The 22,283-nt window shown below is 33.3% G+C and overlaps 4 protein-coding genes and 1 long non-coding RNA gene across 5 annotated transcripts in view; 2 read left to right on the top strand and 3 right to left on the bottom strand.

The window, feature by feature from the left end:
* The window catches only part of LOC106712195 (pleckstrin homology-like domain family B member 1), a 76,040-nt gene extending 73,336 nt beyond the window's left edge, over positions 1–2,704 (bottom strand). The window contains exon 1 of the mRNA XM_045684811.1: positions 2,460–2,704. The gene's annotated coding sequence lies outside the window, so the exon portion shown is untranslated. The remainder of the gene's footprint in view (positions 1–2,459) is intronic.
* Positions 2,705–3,220: 516 nt separating this feature from the next.
* Positions 3,221–5,847, bottom strand: LOC106712211 (pro-resilin). The gene is made up of 6 exons (XM_014504702.2): positions 5,814–5,847; positions 5,351–5,406; positions 4,140–4,790; positions 3,892–3,982; positions 3,636–3,770; positions 3,221–3,298 (listed from the first exon to the last, which is right to left on the bottom strand). The coding sequence occupies exons 2-6, from the start codon at positions 5,404–5,406 to the stop codon at positions 3,221–3,223; spliced, it is 1,011 nt and encodes a 336-aa protein (XP_014360188.2). The 5' UTR covers positions 5,814–5,847.
* A 2,592-nt stretch (positions 5,848–8,439) lies between these two features.
* Positions 8,440–16,045, bottom strand: LOC106712196 (pro-resilin). The gene is made up of 6 exons (XM_045684695.1): positions 16,012–16,045; positions 11,077–11,129; positions 10,018–10,890; positions 9,677–9,809; positions 9,416–9,550; positions 8,440–8,532 (listed from the first exon to the last, which is right to left on the bottom strand). Exons 1-6 carry the CDS (start codon positions 16,042–16,044, stop codon positions 8,440–8,442), a joined length of 1,320 nt encoding a protein of 439 aa, XP_045540651.1. The 5' UTR covers position 16,045.
* Positions 16,046–17,720: 1,675 nt separating this feature from the next.
* On the top strand, positions 17,721–18,351 carry LOC106712212. Its single transcript, XR_006756518.1, has 3 exons — positions 17,721–17,859; positions 17,965–18,067; positions 18,148–18,351. It is a non-coding gene; the product is annotated as an uncharacterized LOC106712212 (long non-coding RNA).
* Positions 18,352–19,465: 1,114 nt separating this feature from the next.
* LOC106712210 lies at positions 19,466–21,849 on the top strand. The gene is made up of 8 exons (XM_014504700.2): positions 19,466–19,521; positions 19,611–19,727; positions 20,021–20,264; positions 20,461–20,957; positions 21,031–21,080; positions 21,152–21,248; positions 21,322–21,392; positions 21,689–21,849. Exons 1-8 carry the CDS (start codon positions 19,516–19,518, stop codon positions 21,714–21,716), a joined length of 1,110 nt encoding a protein of 369 aa, XP_014360186.2. The 5' UTR covers positions 19,466–19,515; the 3' UTR covers positions 21,717–21,849.
* Positions 21,850–22,283: the final 434 nt, after the last annotated feature.

The following is a 22,283-nucleotide window of genomic DNA, read 5'->3' as shown; positions in this document are numbered from 1 at the left end:
GATTGTCAGTTCTATATGTTTTTTAAGTTCATAATGAAATCACTTCGGAGCAAATAAAATTTATATAAGTGGGGCTGTAATATTATTTGAGAATTAGAAATTAATTATTTTTACCACACCTTTGTAATTTTAACGACAACCAATATAGTCTTGTGTCTGAATCTATGAGCTTTATCACCATCAACGTCCATTCAACCAATGCCGTAGTAAATGATTACTAATATATTTAGGAACCATCTGATATGAATTATTGCCTAGTTACAAAATAACATTGTCCTAGATTAAACAACAAATATGGTCACCATAGCTTCATCCAATTGCCTCAGCTTACTGCTATGCAGTGTGGGAAGTGTTTCATTTGACACATCATTTACCAAGTCAATGGCTTTCCGTGGGTTTCTGAGACCAAATTCTATTAAAAACATAATATAATTATCTCTGGTTTGTCAAAAATAATGACAGGAATTATTATATGTTACAAAAGTTTTTGATGTGAAACATCTATAGGATCACTTGTAAACCGAATTGTTGGCGTGGCGACGCTTGCCGTGGCGACGGGTCGCCACGCTATACTAAGGTATATTATCATTATAATCATTATCATTATTATCATTATTATTTATTTATTTATTTAATTATAATATTTAATATTTTATGCATTTTACTTGTACACACACAATGTCACATCTGCCAGGCGTCCCATGACGGCTCACATTTTTTTTTGTCTCAGAAACAAACATTATATATGAATAACAGATAAAACTTATTAGATAAATCTCAAGCAAAAATACCTAGAAGGACTTCCTAAAGACTCTTTAGGGTAGAAGTCCTAAAGACTATAAAGAATCACCATCATTATATTCCTGGATATTTCTGTGAATAATCGGCATATTATGTACTACTCATCCATACATCTCCATCAGCTGTCATATCTGAATACCCTATATCTATATATATAAAAGAAATTCGTGTTAGTTACACTATTTATAACTCAAGAGCGGCTGAATCGATTTGACTGAAAATTGGTAGGCAGGTAGCTTAGAACCAGGAAACGGACATATGATAATTTTTATCCCGTTTTCTATTTTTTATACCGCGCGGACGGAGTCGCGGGGAAAAGCTAGTTATTCATATTTCACACAATAACCATACTTTCTTCAGTTTACCTTCTTATTTGTTAACTATAAATAAAGTAGAATGATTATTAAACTATCAAAACTCAGATTTTTTAGTACAAGGAGTTTAGTACAAGTACAAGGAGGACTTAATACCTAAAGGCATTCTCTACCAGTCATCCGGTATATGAGAGGAAAGTATAATTATGTGCAGGGCAGATATGAATTGAAGATACTATTTCACTAATACAATATTATGTAATTTTACTTCAGTGTTTAAAAAAAATCATCAATCCATGGATAACAATTTGTTTATAAGCTTTCTTCTACTTTAAACAAATTCACAAAGACTGTTATAAGTTGTGTTTAAATAATTTAGTATATTAATACAGCAAACTGGGTGATTAATTAAACATATACTGAACATACAAATATGTATGTAACATAGTTTACTATTTAATTTGCATCTTACAATCACATATAAATATAAGCTATACTATGACTATATTCTGTTAATAAAGACTTTTAGGAATTAAGATATACTTGCCTACACATTAGCTAAGTACCTTTACTTAGGATATACCTAAATGCTAACTCTGGGTAAGAAGCATTATGTAATCAATTGAATTTTTAACTCATTTATAAAGTTTGAATTATGTAAATTGTTTTTCTTTATATTCATGTAACAAATTTATATTATTTATCACTGTTACAACCGGAGTTGTTAAATAGTCACTAAGGGTAATCCTTAATATAGATGATTATAAGAAATTAACAATAAAAGTCTGATTTAATTATACATGATTCAGTCATTATAATATGGGACGTAAAAATGTTTTAAAGAACAAAACAATTGATTACTAAGTATTACATTATAGAGTAAAAGTGAAACTATATCAATAACAATCCTACATTATTCATCAAGTAAGCATTCAATTGAAATAATTAACAATTCAAATTAATTTGGAATAATTAAAACATTTAACCCATGGCATAAAGAAAAAGAAAAAACAAAAACTGGCAACATTTAAGAGAGCCAATTGTTGTAATCCTAAATGAAAATTAAAGACGTATAACTTTTTTAAATGTAACGTTTTCGAGCGGTTTGTCGTTTTCATTTATTTTATTTATTAAACATAGACAAAATCACTTCTTATTTTCTTGGACCATATGCCTTTTTTTAACATCGAGGTCAACTTGGATGGGGATATAGCAAAAAAATTTTGCAATGGATGTCAAAAAAGGCGACAACAAGTTTGTTGGTTGACCGTCCGTAAAGTTTGATTCGTGTCCTTTACGAATTTTATACTCTTATAAAAGCATATTAAAACTTCCCTAACTTACCAGAACGGCAAATTTCTGTCACAAAACTTGTTCTTTTATTCAAACAATGATTTATATTAAATAAGAACTTCACAAAATGAAAACAATCACAACTTGCAGGCACAGTTTGGCAACTTTATATCAAGACAATATCACAGATATGCCACAACACAAATTCATAACAGTTAATAAGTTCCACAAAATAAAATAAGAAGTCGGTTAGTTTTATTGCAAAAAAATAAAACACAAAACATAAACGAAAACAACATCCACCGACCTAGAAGACCAAACGAACTGTACTGAACTGAAGTGAAGTGAGTTGAATTGCATAAAGTTGAACTTGAATGAAGTGAAGTGATTGGCGAAACATGTGTAACTTGCAGCCATCTAGTGGCATTTTCGCTCCCTAACTTTTAGTTCGAATCTCTTTTTTACTTTAGTTTGACAGATATAGATGGCTCTTTTTGATTATTTATGTATTTTTTACTTTTTTCATGCTCCTTAATTCCATAATTCGATTTTACTAATGTTTTAGAAGTAAACATAAACCATTATTTTCTGTTATATCCACAACTGGTAGCAAAAGACAGATTTTTAGGTGTTAGTTATGAAACAAATTTTTAATAATAATTCTTCATTTATTTACACATACACATTACGATTGTTTGTTTTTTTACATTTCATAAAAATTGCATCAAAATAAATTATATAGCGTACACATTTTAAACACATAGAATACACAAGCCATGGTCGTTATATTGAGGAATGTTCGAAGGTTGTTGTCAGTAAGGTCCAGTTTCTGCCGCCTCCACTGAGATACGAGGTTTGAAACCGCGCTCGTCTGCTTCGTATTCCACTATCTGTGATACAAAGCAATTAGATCATTCTATTAATACTGTTTATTGTTAAACTATAGTCAATATCGAACTGACTAAGGTAACCTTAATTAACATTTTCAATCCATTTGATTTTTTGACCGATATAAAGATCGAAATAGTGATTAATAAACATGGATCTACATCGAGGGCTTCTCCAGCTGCCAGGAACGTATTAACTAAATTAGACGCCCAGGTAAAAAAACCAGTCTGGCGCCCCAAAAAGTACGTTCATTGACTGGCGCTGGTTAAGGGCCGGCGCCTGGCCTTCAACGCTTAATTCGCGTATTAACACGACCCTGTTAAATGTCTCATGTCTCACCTGCTTGGTACCATCCGGAAGCACCACGAAATACGAGCCCTCTGCCCTTTCCGCTTGTCGTGTCTCCACATGGCCGAAGTCACTGCCACTGCTGTAGTCGCTCACTTTGTATCCAAACTCGTAATTTGCTGGCTCCTGGAACATAAATATAGGGCTGTCTATATCTATTTATATACAACTGGAATCAAATCTTGGAGAAATTAATGACATCAAAATAGAAGTCAATTGTCCGAAAAATGTATTAGTCATAGGGTACCTGATTAAGTAGTTCCTCAAGAGCACTTCTGGAGTAACTGTATCCACCAGATGTATCACTGGGTGTAGCTTCGTAGCCATCTTGCGAAGATCTGAATGGAAAAGGACAGGATATTTTAACCGTGTTTGTTATTAGCATAAACATTCAAAAAGATAACTTTAAACGGATAAATAGAGAAGACACAAGATCTGAAATTGTACAAACATCAAAATATTAATAAGTCATGAAGTCATACATAAAAAGCTCACCTTACTGCATAAGACGAAGCTATTGTATTAGTTTTTTCAATACTCCTCGCTTCTGGGGTTCCATATTCTCCTGAAGGAGATCTTGCAGTTGGAGCTCCATACACACTCGACAAAGAACGGGATAAACCTTCAGAATAAGAATCTCTAGCAGCAATTCCTGGTGCACCGTATTCAGTAGACAAAGACTTGGGTGCACCATAAGTTTGTGAAACTGTATTCCTTAAAGAAGCAATCATAGGACTTTGATAATGACTTCCATGATTAACAGGTGATTGGTTTCCAAATCTTGGAAGACCATACTTCTGAACTGGATGTCGGCTAGACTCTGGAATACTGTAAGATCTTTGGGGGGCATTGTATGTTTCTAAATGGGAGTGTCTTGGTTCACCGTAAGTTTGAGATACTCCCGATCTAGAGTATTCTTGGGAAAATTCTGCAGCAGCGTTATATTCTTTGGGACTATTTCTAGTATTTGGTGTTCCGTACAATGATGACGGTGATCTGTTGAAAGTTGTACCGTATTGTTGAGATATACCACGGAAGCTAGGTGGTCCATACTCATGGGATATTTCATTTGCCTCATTGAATGATTTGGATCGTGCTTCAGAGAAATCTGGCGGAAGATATTGTCGATGTGCATGGTAACCATCACTGGAAGTAAAAAATATATATATTTGAATGGAACAAGGTAACAATGGACTGAATTCGATGCCTATTCTTCCGAATTTTTCCTACAAAATACTGGCCGTTCCTCGTGCAAGTACACAAATGAGGTAATATCAGCGCCCTCTATATTTTTTTTCCTTCATTAATATGTCAATCAATGATATCTATATCTATACATATAAAAGAAAGTTGTGTTAGTTACACCATTTATAACTCAAGAACGGCGGAATCAATTTGACTGAAAATTGGTGAGCAGGTAGCTTAGAACCAGGAAACGGACATAGGATAATTTTTACCGCGTTTTCTATTTTTATTCCGCGCGGACGGAGTCGCGGGTAAAAGCTAGTATATATATAAAAGAAAGTCGTGTTAGTTACACTATTTATAACTCAAGAACGGCTGAATCGATTTTACTGAAAATTGATGGGGAGGTAGTTTAGAACCAGGAAAAGGACATAGGATAATTTTTACCCCGTTTTCTATTTTTTATTCCGCGCGGACGGAGTCGCGGGTAAAAGCTAGTTTTCTATATTTAAGGTACTTACCCGATTGGAGGCTCACCAGCAACCCATGACACCAAACATAAAAGTACAATTATCATCTGCGAATAATTAAAAACAAATTTGTATATTGTACCACCATGATGTTTAATAACTACCAAACAAATTGACATGTTAAACTTCCCGACAAAATAGTTTACGCTTATTTGGAGTTTTCGTAACTCAAACGGCGTCTTTATTCGACAAATAAGTTCCAAGTGGCTTATTCAGTACTTGACTATGACAGGACTTGACTATTACATGGACACTGAAAGGGCTTTAATAAAAATGACTAATTAATGATGCGATTGTATGAATTTACTACTGTCAATTAAAAAAGTAAATATGGACTTTTTTACACTAACAGACCCTGGAAATGGTCCGGGAATCTCCTAGAGAAGGTACAACTAACAACTTTCTAGTGAGTTAGATACTAATTTAGTCCAAAAATAAAATATAAACTACCTACCCTGCTATTTAGTTGCTATCCGATCGAGATGAACCTTTCGAATGATATTCCAAAAAGTTTAAAGCTCTATTTATACTGATTGCATTTGACAGGATGAAAGCATTGATAACTAAACTGTAACCGAAACTTAAACTCTATTGCAATAAGATAAAGGTGAGTTTAGAATGACAATATTTGTCGTGTATCAGAAATAACCCTATTGTTAGGCTTCAAGGTGCAAATGACGACATGTGACCGTATTTGGATCACTCATTAATGTTGTGAACATCATTTAATACTATCTTGAGGTCTAAATGTTTCGATTGTTCATATTGATATATACAGAATGTTTGGCATAGCTTTCTTAGGAATAAAGTTAAAACGTTGGTAACTGAGGCCAAAATCTCTGTCTTCGTAAATTCATCCCTCTCATTTATCATTGAACGAAACAGAGATAACAAAATGTTTTATACAGAGATTTTGGGCTTTAAAACCAACTGCGTAGGAAGGTTAAATATACTCTTTTTATGCGTCTCCTCCTTCGTCGATTGAGAGTAGGTAACGCATCTGCAATTGCGAATGTCTATGGGCAACGGTCGCTTCACTTTTCGACGAATTTATGTGCCGGTTGCTCGTTTGCCACCTTGTAATATTAAAAAAAACGATCAAAAATGCGAACTGAAGAAAAATCATTTTACATTAAGGAAGGGATATTTATATAGGTAGTTAATATTATAATTAAATGCGTATGTTGGTGTAGTATTGGGAGACTAGTAAAATAAAACAACATCTTATGAATGCATATCAACGACTGACTTTATTAATCTACCGTCTTTATAACTCTCATTATTTATATGCCACAGTTGGGATGGATGGATGTTTGTTAGAAGGTATATCCAGAACGGCTGCATGGATCTCGAAGAAATATGGCATAGGTGTAGAACGTAGTCTAGATGAACATATAGGCTACTGATTGAGTTTGTTTTATAGCTCGTGGACGGAGTCGCGGGCGAAAGTTAATTTATATAGTGGATATGGATAAAGGTGTAACATCCACTCTTTTATTATTAAGTATCATTTAAATAAATGTTAATTATGCTTTAATTAAGGAAGCGTCGGTGGCTCAGGGGTTAAGCACTTGACTTGCAATCTGCAGGTCTTGTGTACGAATCCCGCCATGTACCAATGTGTTTTTCGATACTTGATTTACATACTCGTATGTACATTTATCCGACGTTCTTATTGTGAAGGAAAACATCGTGATGCTGCACATATCTAAGAAGAAATTCAATGATATGTGTGAAGTCAACCTGCACTTGGCCAGCGTGGTTGACTATGTCCTAGTCACCCCTAACTTGGGGTAGGCTCCGAGCCCCTCATTGGGGACATATAGTGAGCTGATGATGATGATGATGCTTTAAGTTTTTGCTGACTAAAAGAAAGTTAAACTTTTCAGTGGGCTTGTGTACATAATATTATATTATATTTGAATTTGACCTATTTTGACGGGACTTGGACGTCGAGATAGTTGATACACGTGGTCATATTATAGACTACTTGTCTTTTTTTAATTCTGTGCCGACGAATTCGAGGACGACCGTTAGTACTTAGGTAAATAAATAGACGTTTATCTTTTATAACCATGGGCCTGCGGTTGGTATCATATTTCTAAACATTGTCTATTAATTCCAATCGTATATATTAGAATCGGTGATAAGATTATTTTGTCTGATGATGGTATTTTGTTTTTCTATTTTCTCGTTGTTATTTTGGTGCAGACACAAATCACCATCTAGATCTATTAGTTCGTTTAAATTATTATTTTGCTGGTGTTTCCCCTTAGGTCGATTGATCGTTAGGTCTAAATCACCTCACTTTTTTGACATAGAATCGTTTTTTTCCAAATACGGGTCGACAGACTAATTATTCGTGAAGACGAGCCCTAACTCGATGAGGTTATCGTTTCATTGCAAAGTTCCTATCGCCACCTTCCAACTCCATCATCAGATCAGTACGCATTGCATTGTCAGGAGTTTTACGCATGTATGGATAATTTCAACTCAATCAGTAACCGGGAAGTGGATCAAATTTAATTTTTAACATTTGATCACAAACATCGGGACAGGTAAAACTAAAATTAAGCTTGTGAAAACTATTTACTTTTGTATTCGTATCTATTTCAAGTTACATTGTCAAAGTTGTGTGATTTAATTACTTAAATAGTTCTAGTTATTTAATATACTACACAAAAAAATATTCCGAAACATTTTTGACAATAATAAAAAAAAAACCTTGATTCAAAACTTAAAAATTTATTAGTGCTCTTTCTAAAAAAAAGTGTTACTAAGTTCAATTAAAAAAAGATATTTAAAATGTCATTATAACATTATTAGCTGTCGCCCGCGACTCCATTCGTGCGGAATATAAAAATCTAATTATTAGCCTATATGTTCTTCCAGACTATGTTCTACATCTGTACCAAATTTCAGCGAAATCCATAAAGTCATTCTGAATATACCTTCTAACATACATCCATTCATCTTAAATTTCACATATAATATTAATATTATAAGCAATGGTAAAAAATAACAGAGTTTTTGATAAAATTTTATTTATTAAAATTTAACTGGATACAATAATGGATACATTAGTACGGCCCTGCATTACGACTGTCTACATCTGCTGGCTGCACTGAAATCCGCGGCTTGAATCCCTCCTCATCGGCCTCGTATTCTACAACCTGAAATAAATATTATAAATCATCATCTCCTTAAAATTGTCCCACTTACGTAGGGTTAGCACCAGGTTTCCGTCCTCCAAATAAATCTGTCTGCCGTCATCTTCATTGTCAACCCCTACTTGATCATGTCACCTTTCACGCAATCCATACATCTCTTCCTAGACCTACCTCTACCTGTGTACCTCCACACTCATACTTAACGTTTGAAAGAAATATAATTTACTAATTGCTCGAGACTTCACCCGCGAGAAATTAAAAAATATAGTAATAAATATATATAGCATAGTTTCCTAACAGTGACATTATTTTTCAAATCGGTTCATTAATTTCGGAATCTATTCAAGGCAGATAATCAAATCTCTCGTCTTTTTTGTATTATAAACTAGCTTTTACCCGCGACTCCGTCCGCGCGGAATAAAAAAAAATAGAAAACGGGTAAAAATTATCCTATGTCCGTTTCCTGGTTCTAAGCTACCTGCCCACCAATTTTCAGTCAAATCGATTCAGCCGTTCTTGAGTTATAAATAGTGTAACTAACACGACTTTCTGACTATATATATAAGACAAATAAAAAAACATGGTCCGCATATTTGTCTCAACCTAGGTATGCTTAGAAAACTGAACATATTACTATAAAACTTTGAAAGCGTGTTCTGAAGACCACTCAATAGGTCAAAAAAATTTTCAAAGCAGTTGGTGAGCTGGGTATCAGGATTAGTAAAGATAATTCACAACCAACTTAAAGCCTTTCTGAGGACCACCAAAAAGTCTTCAAAAATTATATTATATGGCTTGCATTACTTTAAACTTATACATAAGAAAAAATTTAGAAAAGAATAGACTTTCCGTACGACCGTATTCTAGTTGAAAGTAGTTATTTTACCTGTTTTGTTCCATCTGGCAACACAACAAAGTAAGATCCTTCAGCTTTACCCTCTTGTCTCATCTCTATATGACCAAAGTCACTACCGCTTTCATAGTCGTCTACTTTGTAAGCAAACTCATAGTTTGCTGATTCCTGTTACATTAAAAAAAAAATCTTTAGACTGCTAAAAGGAATATTACGAATGGAATAACATGTCATAAAATTTTGCCAAATTTTCGTTGTTTTACTTATTAATAATTGTGTAGAGATAACAAGTACCTGGTTTAAAAGATCTAAGGCATTTCTGGCGTAATTATAGCCCTGATCTGAAACTCCATCAACTGGTGCACCATACTGATTGGATGGCATAGAGTCCCGAGATTGTGGAACGCCATATTGCTGAGATGGTGATCTACGAAATTACATAGAAAAACTGTGAAAAACTCTAAACTTCAAACCCAATTAAGTATAATTATAGATTCTTTTGACAAGTGTAAGTGCCGGTGACTTAATTTCAGTCCTTTTTCTATGCCCACAATATGGAACAATAATTTCTATTAGTAAATTCGAGTTCTTTGATGAGGATAAGTACGAGGTGACGATAATATGCCTAGACTTACTTAATCGTCGAGTATGATGAAGTCAATGCATTAGTTTTTGCACCAATAGATCTTCCTGCAAGCTGTCCAAATTCTTGAGAGATTCTTGCATTAGGGACACCAAATTTCTCTAAAGGTTCAGAATAGCCATTCCAAGCTTCAGGACCGCCATATAACGTTGGCAAAGAACGAGTTCCAAATTGTGAAGGTGCTTTTGCTTGGTAGTTACTTGATCTGGCAGAGGAAAGAACAGAATTCGAGGAACCGTAACCGTCAGAAGTAAATTGAGATTGTCTGCTTTGGAATTTAGGTACGCCGTATTTTTGGACAGGTGATGAGTTTCTAGTAGAACTTCTACGAGATAAGTCATCTGGCAATCCATACTCTGTTGATGTTGAACGTTGGGAAGGAAGATAAGAACTAGACGGAAGTATTCTACTAGTTGGTGAACCGTAATGTGTTACACTGCTTTTTGGAATAGACGAAAAATTGGTATCATCATATTGTGAGGTGGCTGGTACCCCATATTCCTGAGATAAAGACCTAAAAGACTCTTTGTTTGGTGTCCCGTACTTTTGTGATAAATTATCACGAAAATCTGGAGTCCCGTATTCTTGTGAAAGTCGGGAATTCTTTGGTGCTCCATAAACTTGGGATAAATTGTCTCGAAATTCTGGAGTCAAGTATTCTTGTGAAAGTCGGGAATTCTTTGGTGCACTGTACACTTGGGACAAATTGTCCCGAAAATCTGGAGCACCATGTTGAGATAGTCTAGAAGTTGGTACATGTTGAGGGTTGGTTTGATGTCGTGCAGACGGTGCAGTCAGGTCAGGTATATATTGCTGGTGAAGTCCATGATCTTGGAGTGATTCTGCTGCGTCTAGATAACTGTCTCTGAAAATGATAACAGATATAATTTTGTGTTGTGAGTAATTGAAATTAAAATTGATTTGAAGTCGTTGAATTAACAGCGTTGTTGGGTCGAATACATCAAAGCTTGTTGTCTTAACTTAATGAAGGCCTTAGTAATGCTTAATCCCATGTGGAAAGTTTCAAAGAAAATTCATTGTAAAATCGTACCGTACAGGTGGTTCCGCCAGCGCCAACGAAAGCAAACATACAAATACGATCATCTGGAATAAAAAAAAGATAATTTTTTAATTGTTCATGTATTTTTATTACATTTAATTTTTATCGGAAATATACTAGTGAGATAACTTTCTTCCAAAAAAAATTAACGTACCCTAAGGATTCAAAGCAGGACTGTCTGATATGAAAGACTTGTACTGAATACTTTCTTGTATACATGATAGCTGTATTTATACCAAAAGTAATTCAACTGTAACAGAACCTTACAGATTGCATCTTCAGAATAAAACTGTAAATTAAACTTTATGTCTATTGAAATAAGATCGGGAATGTTTGATGTGCGTGTTGTATTGTTTAAAGCATTTCTATTGTTGATAACACCTTCGTTTAGTTGTGACATCTGCCATTTGTAGGTCACTGTTGTACCCCTGTTGACCCTTCAATCTTCAATTATTTTTTAACTAACTATTGCCCGCAAATCCGTCCGCGTTAATTAAAAAAAACTTAATAACTAGCCCATGTTTTCGTCCAGACTATATATTACATATGTGCCAGATTTCATCAAGATCTGTTCAGCTGTTCCGGAGTTATCTTCATACAAACATCCATCAATCAATAAAAACATTCGGATGTATAATATTATAGTAAGATTTCTTATCCATCGTCTAAATTAAGTAAACAAAGAAATGTCAAATTTTAAACATGGCGGCCATTACATCGTTTAAATTTTGTGGTTATTAAATCTATGTTGAAAAAATTTTGGGTTTTGAATTGAAACAAAGGATAAACGTCTTATGATAACTAAATTTTACTCACTTTCTAATATTTATTCGTATAAATAGAAATAATATACAAAACACACTTAAAAATAATTATAATTTTAATTTAGTTTTTTTTAGATTTATATCTAATACGGAACGGCGATGGCGGGGTTACTATATTTATTACATCTCCGGTAAAACTATCAAATATTTCAACACTAGGATCTGCATAACAACGTATTTCGATTAATTCTGTTGTCATTATTTTATTAATTAAACCTATAGCTTTCATAATATCATCAACATTTGGTGCCCAAAAATGATATTTTCCATAAACATGTGCATAATTTAAAACAATGTTTCCTATCAAATTAGCCACATAAATAACTTCGATTAGTATAATTAATTTCTTTCCTTTAAGTCGTAAAGTTGCTTTATTTCCTGGTTTAATATTAATATAACCATCCTTTTTTATGCCAAATGGTAGTGATACACTGTGAAAATTATTTTTCCTCCATTGATTATTAAATGATTTAAAATGTCCATGAAAATTATAATTGATGTTATAAAAAATATTATCATCTGGTAAACCATTTTTATTCCAAAATGATGTAACTGTATTTTCTATTATTTCATATATAGATATATATTTTTTTATACTTTCTGTTGTATTGTTGATATATTCGTGATTTTTTATGGCAACATTTTCTGTTATAACTTCAATGATTTTTATATTTTTCACTTGCAATTTTCTTTTCACAGGCGTCCAATTATATTTATCGTATAAATTTCCATATTTTGTTGGATCGTTTAGAAAAATATCATCCGGTTCTTTACCGAGTTCAATTCTTACACCTTTATTTATATTATTATTTGTTATATTAAATAAATTTATTTCCATATTTGTTATTATTTTTTTATCATCACCAGTATAAGACACTTTAATATCATTTTTATTTGATGCCGTTTTTATTTTAATTTGTATTTTACTATCACAAAATATTATAAATAACAAAATAAATAATAAATAACGAAACATATTTTTCAAAATTAATTCTATAATACAAAATTATAACAAACAAACATTTGCAATGGAATTTTTGCAATAAACTGAACTATTCATAGTTTAAAGTAAATAAATAATAGTACAAATCTATAATAGATTTATCACAAACGGAATAGTTTTCTCTGCAGAAAAACAAGAACATTAAACATATTGGTGTCTCAGTTTAATTAAAGAAAAATGAAAGGGATACCAATGTATTTGTACGAGTGTTTTTAATATTAGAAGACGACGTTAGCTTTGACCTATTTATCAAACACAGTTCAAGACTAAAGACATTATAAATTATACTACAATATTGATAATCTTGTGATGTTTATGTATAAGCTTTCGACCGCGACTCCGTCCGTGCGAAGTTAAAAAATACTTAATTAGTAGTCTATGTGTTTTTTAGGTTATGTTCTACATCTATGCCAAATTTCGTCGAACCGTTCTGGAGATACCTTCAAACAAACATCCATCCATTCATCTTAACATTCGCGTTAATATTACTAGTAAGTAAGTTTAAATTGACTAGTAACAATACCCTCGGTTTGTCTTATTGAATTTAATTTCAACATATACCAAACATATCAATGTAGGTAAGAACATGTGTCATCGAGAGTTGATTTTCCAAATGTCATTTTGAGTAGTAAATAAAGAAATTGAAAAAATTTATCTGAACTAAAGACTTTCGGTGGCTTTTTTCGTTGCACTTTTGTACTCCGGAATAGGTATTTTTTCTTAGAAGTATTATAAATGCGAATGTTTTTAGATGGATGGGTGTTTGCTAGAACACATAAGCTACTAATAAAGTTTTTTTTCTTAATTCCGCGCGGACCGAGTCGGGGGCGACAACTAGTGTTTTATACAGAGATTTTGGACTCGGAAACCCACACTTTATCAATGGTTTTTCCAGTCACTAAATAAAACAATATGTAAAAACTAATATTATTTAACAATTTCGTTGTAATACTTTGATATAATGATTTATTTAACCTTTGATCTTTGACTAAGAAAAAAATTTGTCAACTTGAAATATCCCAAATTAATCAGTTTCATTGATCATTTTGTACGGACGTGAATTATTAGTAGAATTTAATTTTATTAACATCAAAATGATTGCATCAAAAGTGTTATTATTTCTAATAGTTTTAATATTAGTTGAAGCAAAGATTTCAATTGATGTTAATATCGGAAATACGCCTAATAATATTACAATAAAATATTCAGGTTTTGAGCTAAACGTGATTGGCAATAAAGAGATTGAGTTATTCAAAATCGGAAATTCAAATATAAGACAAGCGATAAAAAAACATTACGGAAAAAAACCTAACAATGTTTATTTAAAAAGTCCTACACCTTGGGGAGATTTGTATAAAAAATACAATTGGGAAGAAGTATCAAGAGTTCTAACTGTAAAATCGGCAAAACTAAAAACGATAACCAAAAAGCCAATAATTATTTTATCACACGATTTTGAAAACGTATCAAATAAAACAATCAAAGTGAACACAGGTATAAGTCAAACAGTTGAAAACACGATAACAACAAGTTGGACGAAGACAAAAGAAACTACGATATCACAAGACATAGAGTATGAAGTTAACGTGATGTTTGGTAAAGCGACAGGTACATCTGGCATATCTTTTACATCCAGTTGGGGAGAAAGTGAGGAGAGAACTGAGAGTGTTACGATCCAAGCCTCCAGTTCTGTGGAGACGGAATTACAACCAGGACAAGCTGCAACAGCGGTACTATCAGCTAGCAAAGGTTCTTTAGAAGTTGAAGTATTATACCTCGCAACACTTAGAGGTAATGTGGCTGTTAATTTCAAATCAGCATACAAAGGACATCATTTCTTTGGACCATCTATAGACAGTGTGATGAACAGTGGTGATTTAGATAATGAAGTGATTATAAAAGAAATTATTAATATAGGATTTTATACGGAAGCTAATTTGAAAGTTTACGATAAAGTGTCAGGTGAGACTTTGTAAGTTTATAATGATAAAATGACGTCATATGTGAGTTCTTTTGTTTTTATCTGTGAGTTGACGAAACACCTACACAAGATATTGTTATCCCGCTTGTTACTGACAATACTAAACCTTTATACAGTTAATAGGTTAAGTAAATAATAGAAATAAAAAAAACTTGAGAGGTGTCAAGGGACACCCGGATGGAACGAAGTTAAGGAACCAATGTTTATTCTATGAATAAAAAACTTAAGTCTTCACAAGAAGTACATTTTATTTCTATGAATTTTCGTTATATATTGTCACGTCGTTGCCATGGTGAAGTAGCGCTCATTCGTCTATAGCAAAATGTGTCGTGACAACTTTTCGTAAGAAATTTTTCCGTCTAGCCCCCTTTCACAACGCGCGATAAGGAACTTCGTTCCAAAATGATATTTAACATCTATACGACAATTTTTTATTTAATCCTAAGACATAGAAATTAACTGAGAACCCTCTGAGAGCGCCCATTGCCGATGTGCTTGTTATTACAACAAGTATTTGTACAAGTATCTCGTAGTGGAAACACGTGATCATATAACATTAGTTGAAGTATTGCTTTCAATTATAGAATCTATATAGTAAATGACAATGATTTAGTTCTTAAATAGCTAATCATTACGATGCTAAAATTGTACAATTAAGGCCAAGGTCGATGTGTCCGAATGAGCTTACACAAAAGCTATATTCGTCACGATTTAAACACAAGTTCTCAATTGTTTATGTCAATATTAAATAAGCTGTTGGTTTCCACTGTCGAAAGACATGTAGAAAAACATATGACTATCAGTTTTATTGCACCTTATTAATATTGTAAATGAGAATGTTTGGATGGATGGATGTTTATTACATGGTATCTTCAGAACGACTCAACGTATCTGGATGAAATAGCATAGATATAGAGCATAGTCTGAAAGAACACCTAGGCTACTAATTAAGTTTTTTTTAAGTCTGGGCGGAAGGAGTCGCGGGCGACAGTTTGTTAATAAATAATACAAACTAATTATCATTTTACGTACATATATCCGACTTACGATGAAGGAAAACATCGTGACCCAACCGTTTATATGTGTGAAGTCAACTCAAACCGGGCCAACCTACTCACCCTTAAATTCTGAGCCTCTCGGTGGAGACACATAATGAACTGACGACGAATTATTATTTAAGTAACTTTTTTAGGTGTTTATTAACCTTTAAAAGGTTGTGCTCATGCTTTGTAAGCGACAAAAAGAAGGTTTACCTTTGATCACGGAAATAAAAATGTGAACTGCCCCTTTGCTATTCAAGCTGTCTTTAAACAAATCTATGACGTCATAGCTAAGGCAGGTCTACAGTACCAGCTAAATATTACGTGCTATACCAGAATAATACTAGATAGTTGTTTAAAATTTTCTTAAACGATCATGTTTCAGAGGATGTGAAAAGTAACTGGCGATCATGTTCACGACTAATTCGGAGTAAGGTCGACTAAATTGTAGCAGTTCGTCTTTTCGTGTCGTCATTGTAGCACATCCTTGTATGGAACAATAAATACTTAGAGAGGACTTCAATAAAAACATTTGAATGTTAGCAAAACTATCTTATTTTTAGTCGACTTCAAAAAGAAGGTTATAAATAAGTACTTTTTCGTATAACTAATAAATTAATGAAAAATCACTGCACATTTGTTATAATCCGGTAAAGACTATGAATAGATTAACATTTCACACATCAGAATTGGTAAAGCTATTAAGACCAGATCACAATAGAACATACATATACAAAAATAACACTCCTGGTTGTCAAGCAAAAATTAAGAAACAAAATTAAAAATGTTTGCTGATGTACTGAGAATTTTTCCTTGTTCGACTCCACTGATTGCTCTCTGCTTTTAATAACAATCCACCTTGAAAGCTCCTCTATTCTTCATCTAATGAGCGACAATATGTCAACCCCCGCCTGCTAGAAACAGTCTCTATAAAACCAAATAGTACTGAGCTTAAAGTATCAAACACAACAGGTCGTTGTATCAACAAAGTTTCACTACAAACATGAAGGTATATTAAAATTTAAAGTTTTAAAATAGCTCTAAAAACAAATAAACAGTTTTAAAATTTGAATTACTGATTTTAAGAACGTTTATCTTTCTAACAACATTGCATATTTTCACATTTAGACAGTATAGTTTTTTTTCCAGACCCTACTTATTACCGTTGCCCTTGTTGCCTTCACCGCTTCGGAACCACCACCATCTAAGAGGTAACCAAAGTTTGACATATTAATAATCATTCGTATTTAAAACATTTGTGTTTATATGTTCCATTTGTGCAACAGATGTTGCTCGCATTTTACGATTACTGATTGACTTAATGTAACCTGATACGATACATTAAAATGAATGTCGTAAAAGTCGTTAAAAACAAATCAACTCGTTCTTATCCCACTCATATCGATGGGTCATATTTATACGGTCCAAAGTAACAAATTGACGATTTAATTTTTTTTGCGTTAAAAGCTACCTCTTCATTTAATTAACAATATGCACTAAACAAATACAGGCAATCGAGGCCCTTTTATTTGCTGAAGTAAAAGGACCTATGCGGCCTATTTTCATATATGGTTGAAACTTTGAGAGCCTCTCCTGAAAAGTTGACAATTTGCACATTGTCCCTTACTCGTAGGAGTCAACGATATAGGGTAGGCGCATCAGTTTTCGTTGTTCCAGATGAATCTATCTTCCCTCATTTCAGTTGTCACTCTAATTTTAACCGTATCTTTGTAGTCATTCCAGATTTTGAAACCTAATATAAACGTGTTAAAATAATTCATCCTTCAGCTATTTGCCTCCACCATCTGGTCGGTCAACGGGATATCCTCAAGGTCCAGCAGGAGGAACTGCTTTTGACACAGGAATCCCTGAAGTTGTCGCCGCAAGAAGCCTTAGTCTTCAAAATACTGACAATGGATTCGGAAGGTAATACCTAATTGCATGACTATTTAGGGTTTAAAAAAACTTGACAAGGAAATAATCAACTTAATAGTAACTGATATTTTCCCTTAACTACATATTTTTATTCAGGAATAGTTTCCAAGAGCGTGGGGTAAACGCTAGACTCGTTAATGGTCTAAGAGACCAACAACATGGAAGCTTCGGTGCTAATGGCGTCCGAGATGAAAGTGACGTAAGTGTTATTCCAACAACGAAAAGAAGAATATTAGTCCCTTTAAAAACGCCTCACCAATGTCGTAACGTTCTTTCCAGACCGTGAGCCTTGAAGCGGAAAATAGCGGCTTCAAATCTCGTATATCCTATCAAGACTCTGAAGAACACAGTGGATACGACGCAAGCAATGGTCGTTCGAATGGCAATGGCTACCGCACACGTGGCAACCATGCTGCACGATCAAATGGCTACTGATGACGTGTTGTTTTCTTTTTTTTTTAATATTTCGTGTATAACAAATTCAGCCAGTTCGTAATTTATAATTCGTTTTTCAAGCTTATATATGTATTCATTTATTTTAATAAATCTATTTTTGTTTTTATAACTTGTTGTTTTCATTCTTAAATTATAGAGTAATCGAGTGAAGCCAAATTTAGTCTATAGTATTAATTACACCTAATTGGTAAAATGGCAACCCTATATGATCTTTTTCAAGGTTATGTAACATCAAATCGATTTCAAAGAATATTGCCCAATACGATAAGTAAATCAATATTTATAATTAGGTAATTAGTTCGAACGTAATATACACATTTTAATAGAATAAAGAGAAATACGATATTCATGTCATCTTTAAATGGCTAAAATAATAGATTTTAGAAAACTTACTTTAAAAATAAAAATATCAATAGACCAATTAGATCTGAATGTAATAAAATGTTACAATGTCTTTTGTAGGATAAACGTCGTTTTTAATCATTTACTAGACGTCACGTCGCCCGCAACTTCCTAAAATACAGACAGTCCAATTATATTTATTACTAGCTGTCGCCTTCGACTCCGTACGGAATTTAAAAAAAACTGATAAGTAGCCGATGTTCTTCCCGACTATGTTCTACATCTGCCTATCCAAACATTCGCGTTTTTAATATTAGTAAGATTTAAACACACCAAGAGCATATCTATTTTAAATACAGTCGAACCAGGATAAGCGAGAAACCTCTATAAACGAGTATTATTGTCCGGTCCCGATGGACGACCTCCATAGACGAGAAATTCGGGTCAAAGAAAAACCTCTGTAATCGTGAAAATATTGCGGTCTCTGGGATTCTCGCTTATTCAGGTTCAACTACAATCTAGATACTATTTATGGTTACTTCGGGTATTATGCAGGCCTCGATTATTCTCAGACTTAAACATATTTTCATGGTACTGCGGACTTTATTACTTCAACTTTACATTTTCTAAGTATAACCAAGTACTTTTTCAATCTTTTATCCTTGCCACGTACTAATTAGAATTGCTTAATCAATTAAATGGATAATCGGAACTCTAATTGCAAATATTTGACTAACATATGGTCTTCGATTTGTTTGAGGTTCTTTAGTTAAAGGTAAGTTTTTGGTATAAATACGGGATTTTATACTGCTTTAATATCATAGTCTAGTGAGATCTCAAATTATCAAAATGAGGGTAAAATCAAAATTATTATTACTAATTATTTCTCTAATTTCATCACATTTTAAAAATGGTAGAGTTTTAATTTGATTTATTTATTTCAGATATTCGCTGTTGCCGCCCTTTTCATTGTCTCTGTGGCCGCTAAAGGCTCAGGACCTTACTTACCAAGTGGTTGGAGACCAGAAGGTCCCGCTTTCTATCTGCCATCTGAAGTACAAGTAAGTGAACTTATAGTTTATTTAACATTTTACTAATGTTATGAATACGAATGTTTAGATGGATGGATGGATTTATGTTTGTTTGAAGATATCTCCGGAACGGCTCAACGGATCTTGATGAAATTTGGCACAGATGTAGAACATAGTCTGGGCATTGGCCACTTTTTAAGTTTTTTTTTTTAATTTACGTGATTTCTGTAAATGTTCTAAATAATCAACACATGGTAAAGATAGGCTTTTGTTTAGTAGTGAATTGTAGCTGTAAGTGACAAGCCAGTGCTATCTTTTTACAGAAACCAAAAGAAAATCCAGTCAAAGACGTGTTATTCCAAGAATCAATAGCATCAGGATCCGATTCATTCCAAGAGTACGGTCCACCGAAGGTCGAGGTGGTACCATTAGAATTGTCAAAGCAAGGATTACCTGATGTGGTGATTGAACAATCATTCGCCGTAATTGAAGCTAAATCGCAGGAAAACGTTGAGGAGCAAGTCGAAGTCGTGACTGAAACTCAAACTATTATAGGAGATTCTGAAGGTAAGACCACATATTTCTATCGCTTTCTTTTTTGTACAAGGAGATGAGTAGTCAGATCGCCTATTAAGTAACTGCTGACAGAAAAAAAAACAAGCTAATGAAATGCCGATAAGCTCCCTAGTTGACGGAAAAGAAAACAAAGAAACGAACTCTTTCTGACTAATTTGGTGTATTATTAATCGTTTTATTTTTCTAGCTAATTTGAGTCAACAATCATTTGTACAAGAAGCAATACCAGTAACGAAATTAGTCCTCGAAGAAACAACACCTTTAGTTGAAACCGAAATCATTGAAGAAATCCAACCGGCTGTTGAAGTAACCACACAACTTGTAGAAGTAACCACAGCAGTTGTTGAAAACGAAGAAATCACACAACAAAACGAAGCTGAAACTCCAATCAATGAAATACTAGCGAATAAAGACATAACAACAGAAGTAACACAGCAAGAGAATGAAAACGCTAACAGCAATATCGTATCCACCTTCCAAGAAAGAGTGCAAGTAGAGGAAATACAAACCGTGAAAGAAGCAGTACAGAAAGTCGAAACTCAAGTTAAAAGTGTAGAGACTGAGGTACAGAAAGTAGAAACGCAAGTTCAGAACTTTGAAACAGAAGTCAAGACTATCGTACAAGAGGTTCAAAATATTCCGGAATTGTTGAACAGTATTGATAATGAGGTCCAACAACAACAGGTAAAAAAACCATTTTTATGTGAAACTAGTCTAAGTTATAAAGTAGAGTAAACTAATTATGTTTATTTTTCAGGTTGAAACTGTTCAAGACGTATCTGCTAAGGTTGTTCAAGAAACATTTGGGTAAGATAGAAACAACTTTATTTGCTTCAAAAAGCAGTCAATTATTGAATAAACACTATATTGTTTTTCAGAACTCTTGAGCAAGCTCCTGAAGGCTTTTTGGAATATGGACCTCCCGGTTTCAAAGAGTACGGACCACCAAAAGAGGAAGTTGTTCCTGTGGCTGAGGTAAGATTGATCAGAATAGAGTATAGTTTTGTGTCCTTTTTTCAGATATTTAATATAACTGACTTAATTATAGGTAATTCTGCCAGTGCAACAGACAATTGACAGCAATACCAACAGAAGACGACGATTTTCTCCCAAATTCAGGTAACTACGTCTTAAAACCAAAGGAGTATATCTAATACAATTTGTCAAATGTAATAAACAATGTATTTGGCTTGTGTCATATGTGGACAATTTGCATAAAATTGGGTTGCATGAAAAAACAAATTAATGATTAAAATAAACTACGATTAATAGTATTTTTTACAAATCAAGCTCGTTCAGACTTGGCATTAAGGAACATGATATAAAACACCAATCAGAAATAGTTACGTCACGCCACGATCGGCGCCATTGTTGTTGGTAATTTATTTAACTTATTAATTATTTTATGTTTATAGGACTGCAAGGAAAGCGAACAAACAATAAAAGTAAACATCATCGAATTTAAAGATATCTACAACGACTAAATGGCGAATATTGCAATGAAAGAAGTAAAAACGTTACTGTAAATTATGCATATAAATGTACTGTAAATAATTAATGAATATTGAACATTAAACGCTTTTCATTCTTTACCCATGACACAAAGACAATCCTGGTCTGTTACGTTTTAATATTCATTTGAATTCTTTGTAAATCCAGATATTAAATATTATTGAAATATCATACAACCAATATTGGCGACTGTGACACGATAGTTTTGGCGAATTAAATAGTAAGCACATCATTAATTACATAACCATAATCTCGTGCGGGTGGTCAAATTCTTCGCCAAAAAAAATTTTTATTTCACTTGCCTAAGCAAAAACACCTTCGCTGAATAGATAAGAATATTTTATTGATATTTTAATCCTGTTGTTTAGCATAATATTTAGAGGTTCAGTGCTAATAGTTCAAGTAGCCATGATAGTCGCCAGACTCCGATAGAAGATGGCACCCAAATAAGATTCTTTACCTCATGGTTTTTCAAGAATAAGTGATATTTCAAATAGT

The sequence above is a fragment of the Papilio machaon genome, chromosome 27 (genome assembly GCF_912999745.1).
Source record: "Papilio machaon chromosome 27, ilPapMach1.1, whole genome shotgun sequence".
Classification (NCBI taxonomy): Eukaryota; Metazoa; Arthropoda; class Insecta; order Lepidoptera; family Papilionidae; genus Papilio; species Papilio machaon.
This window is presented reverse-complemented; position numbering and strand designations above follow the sequence as displayed.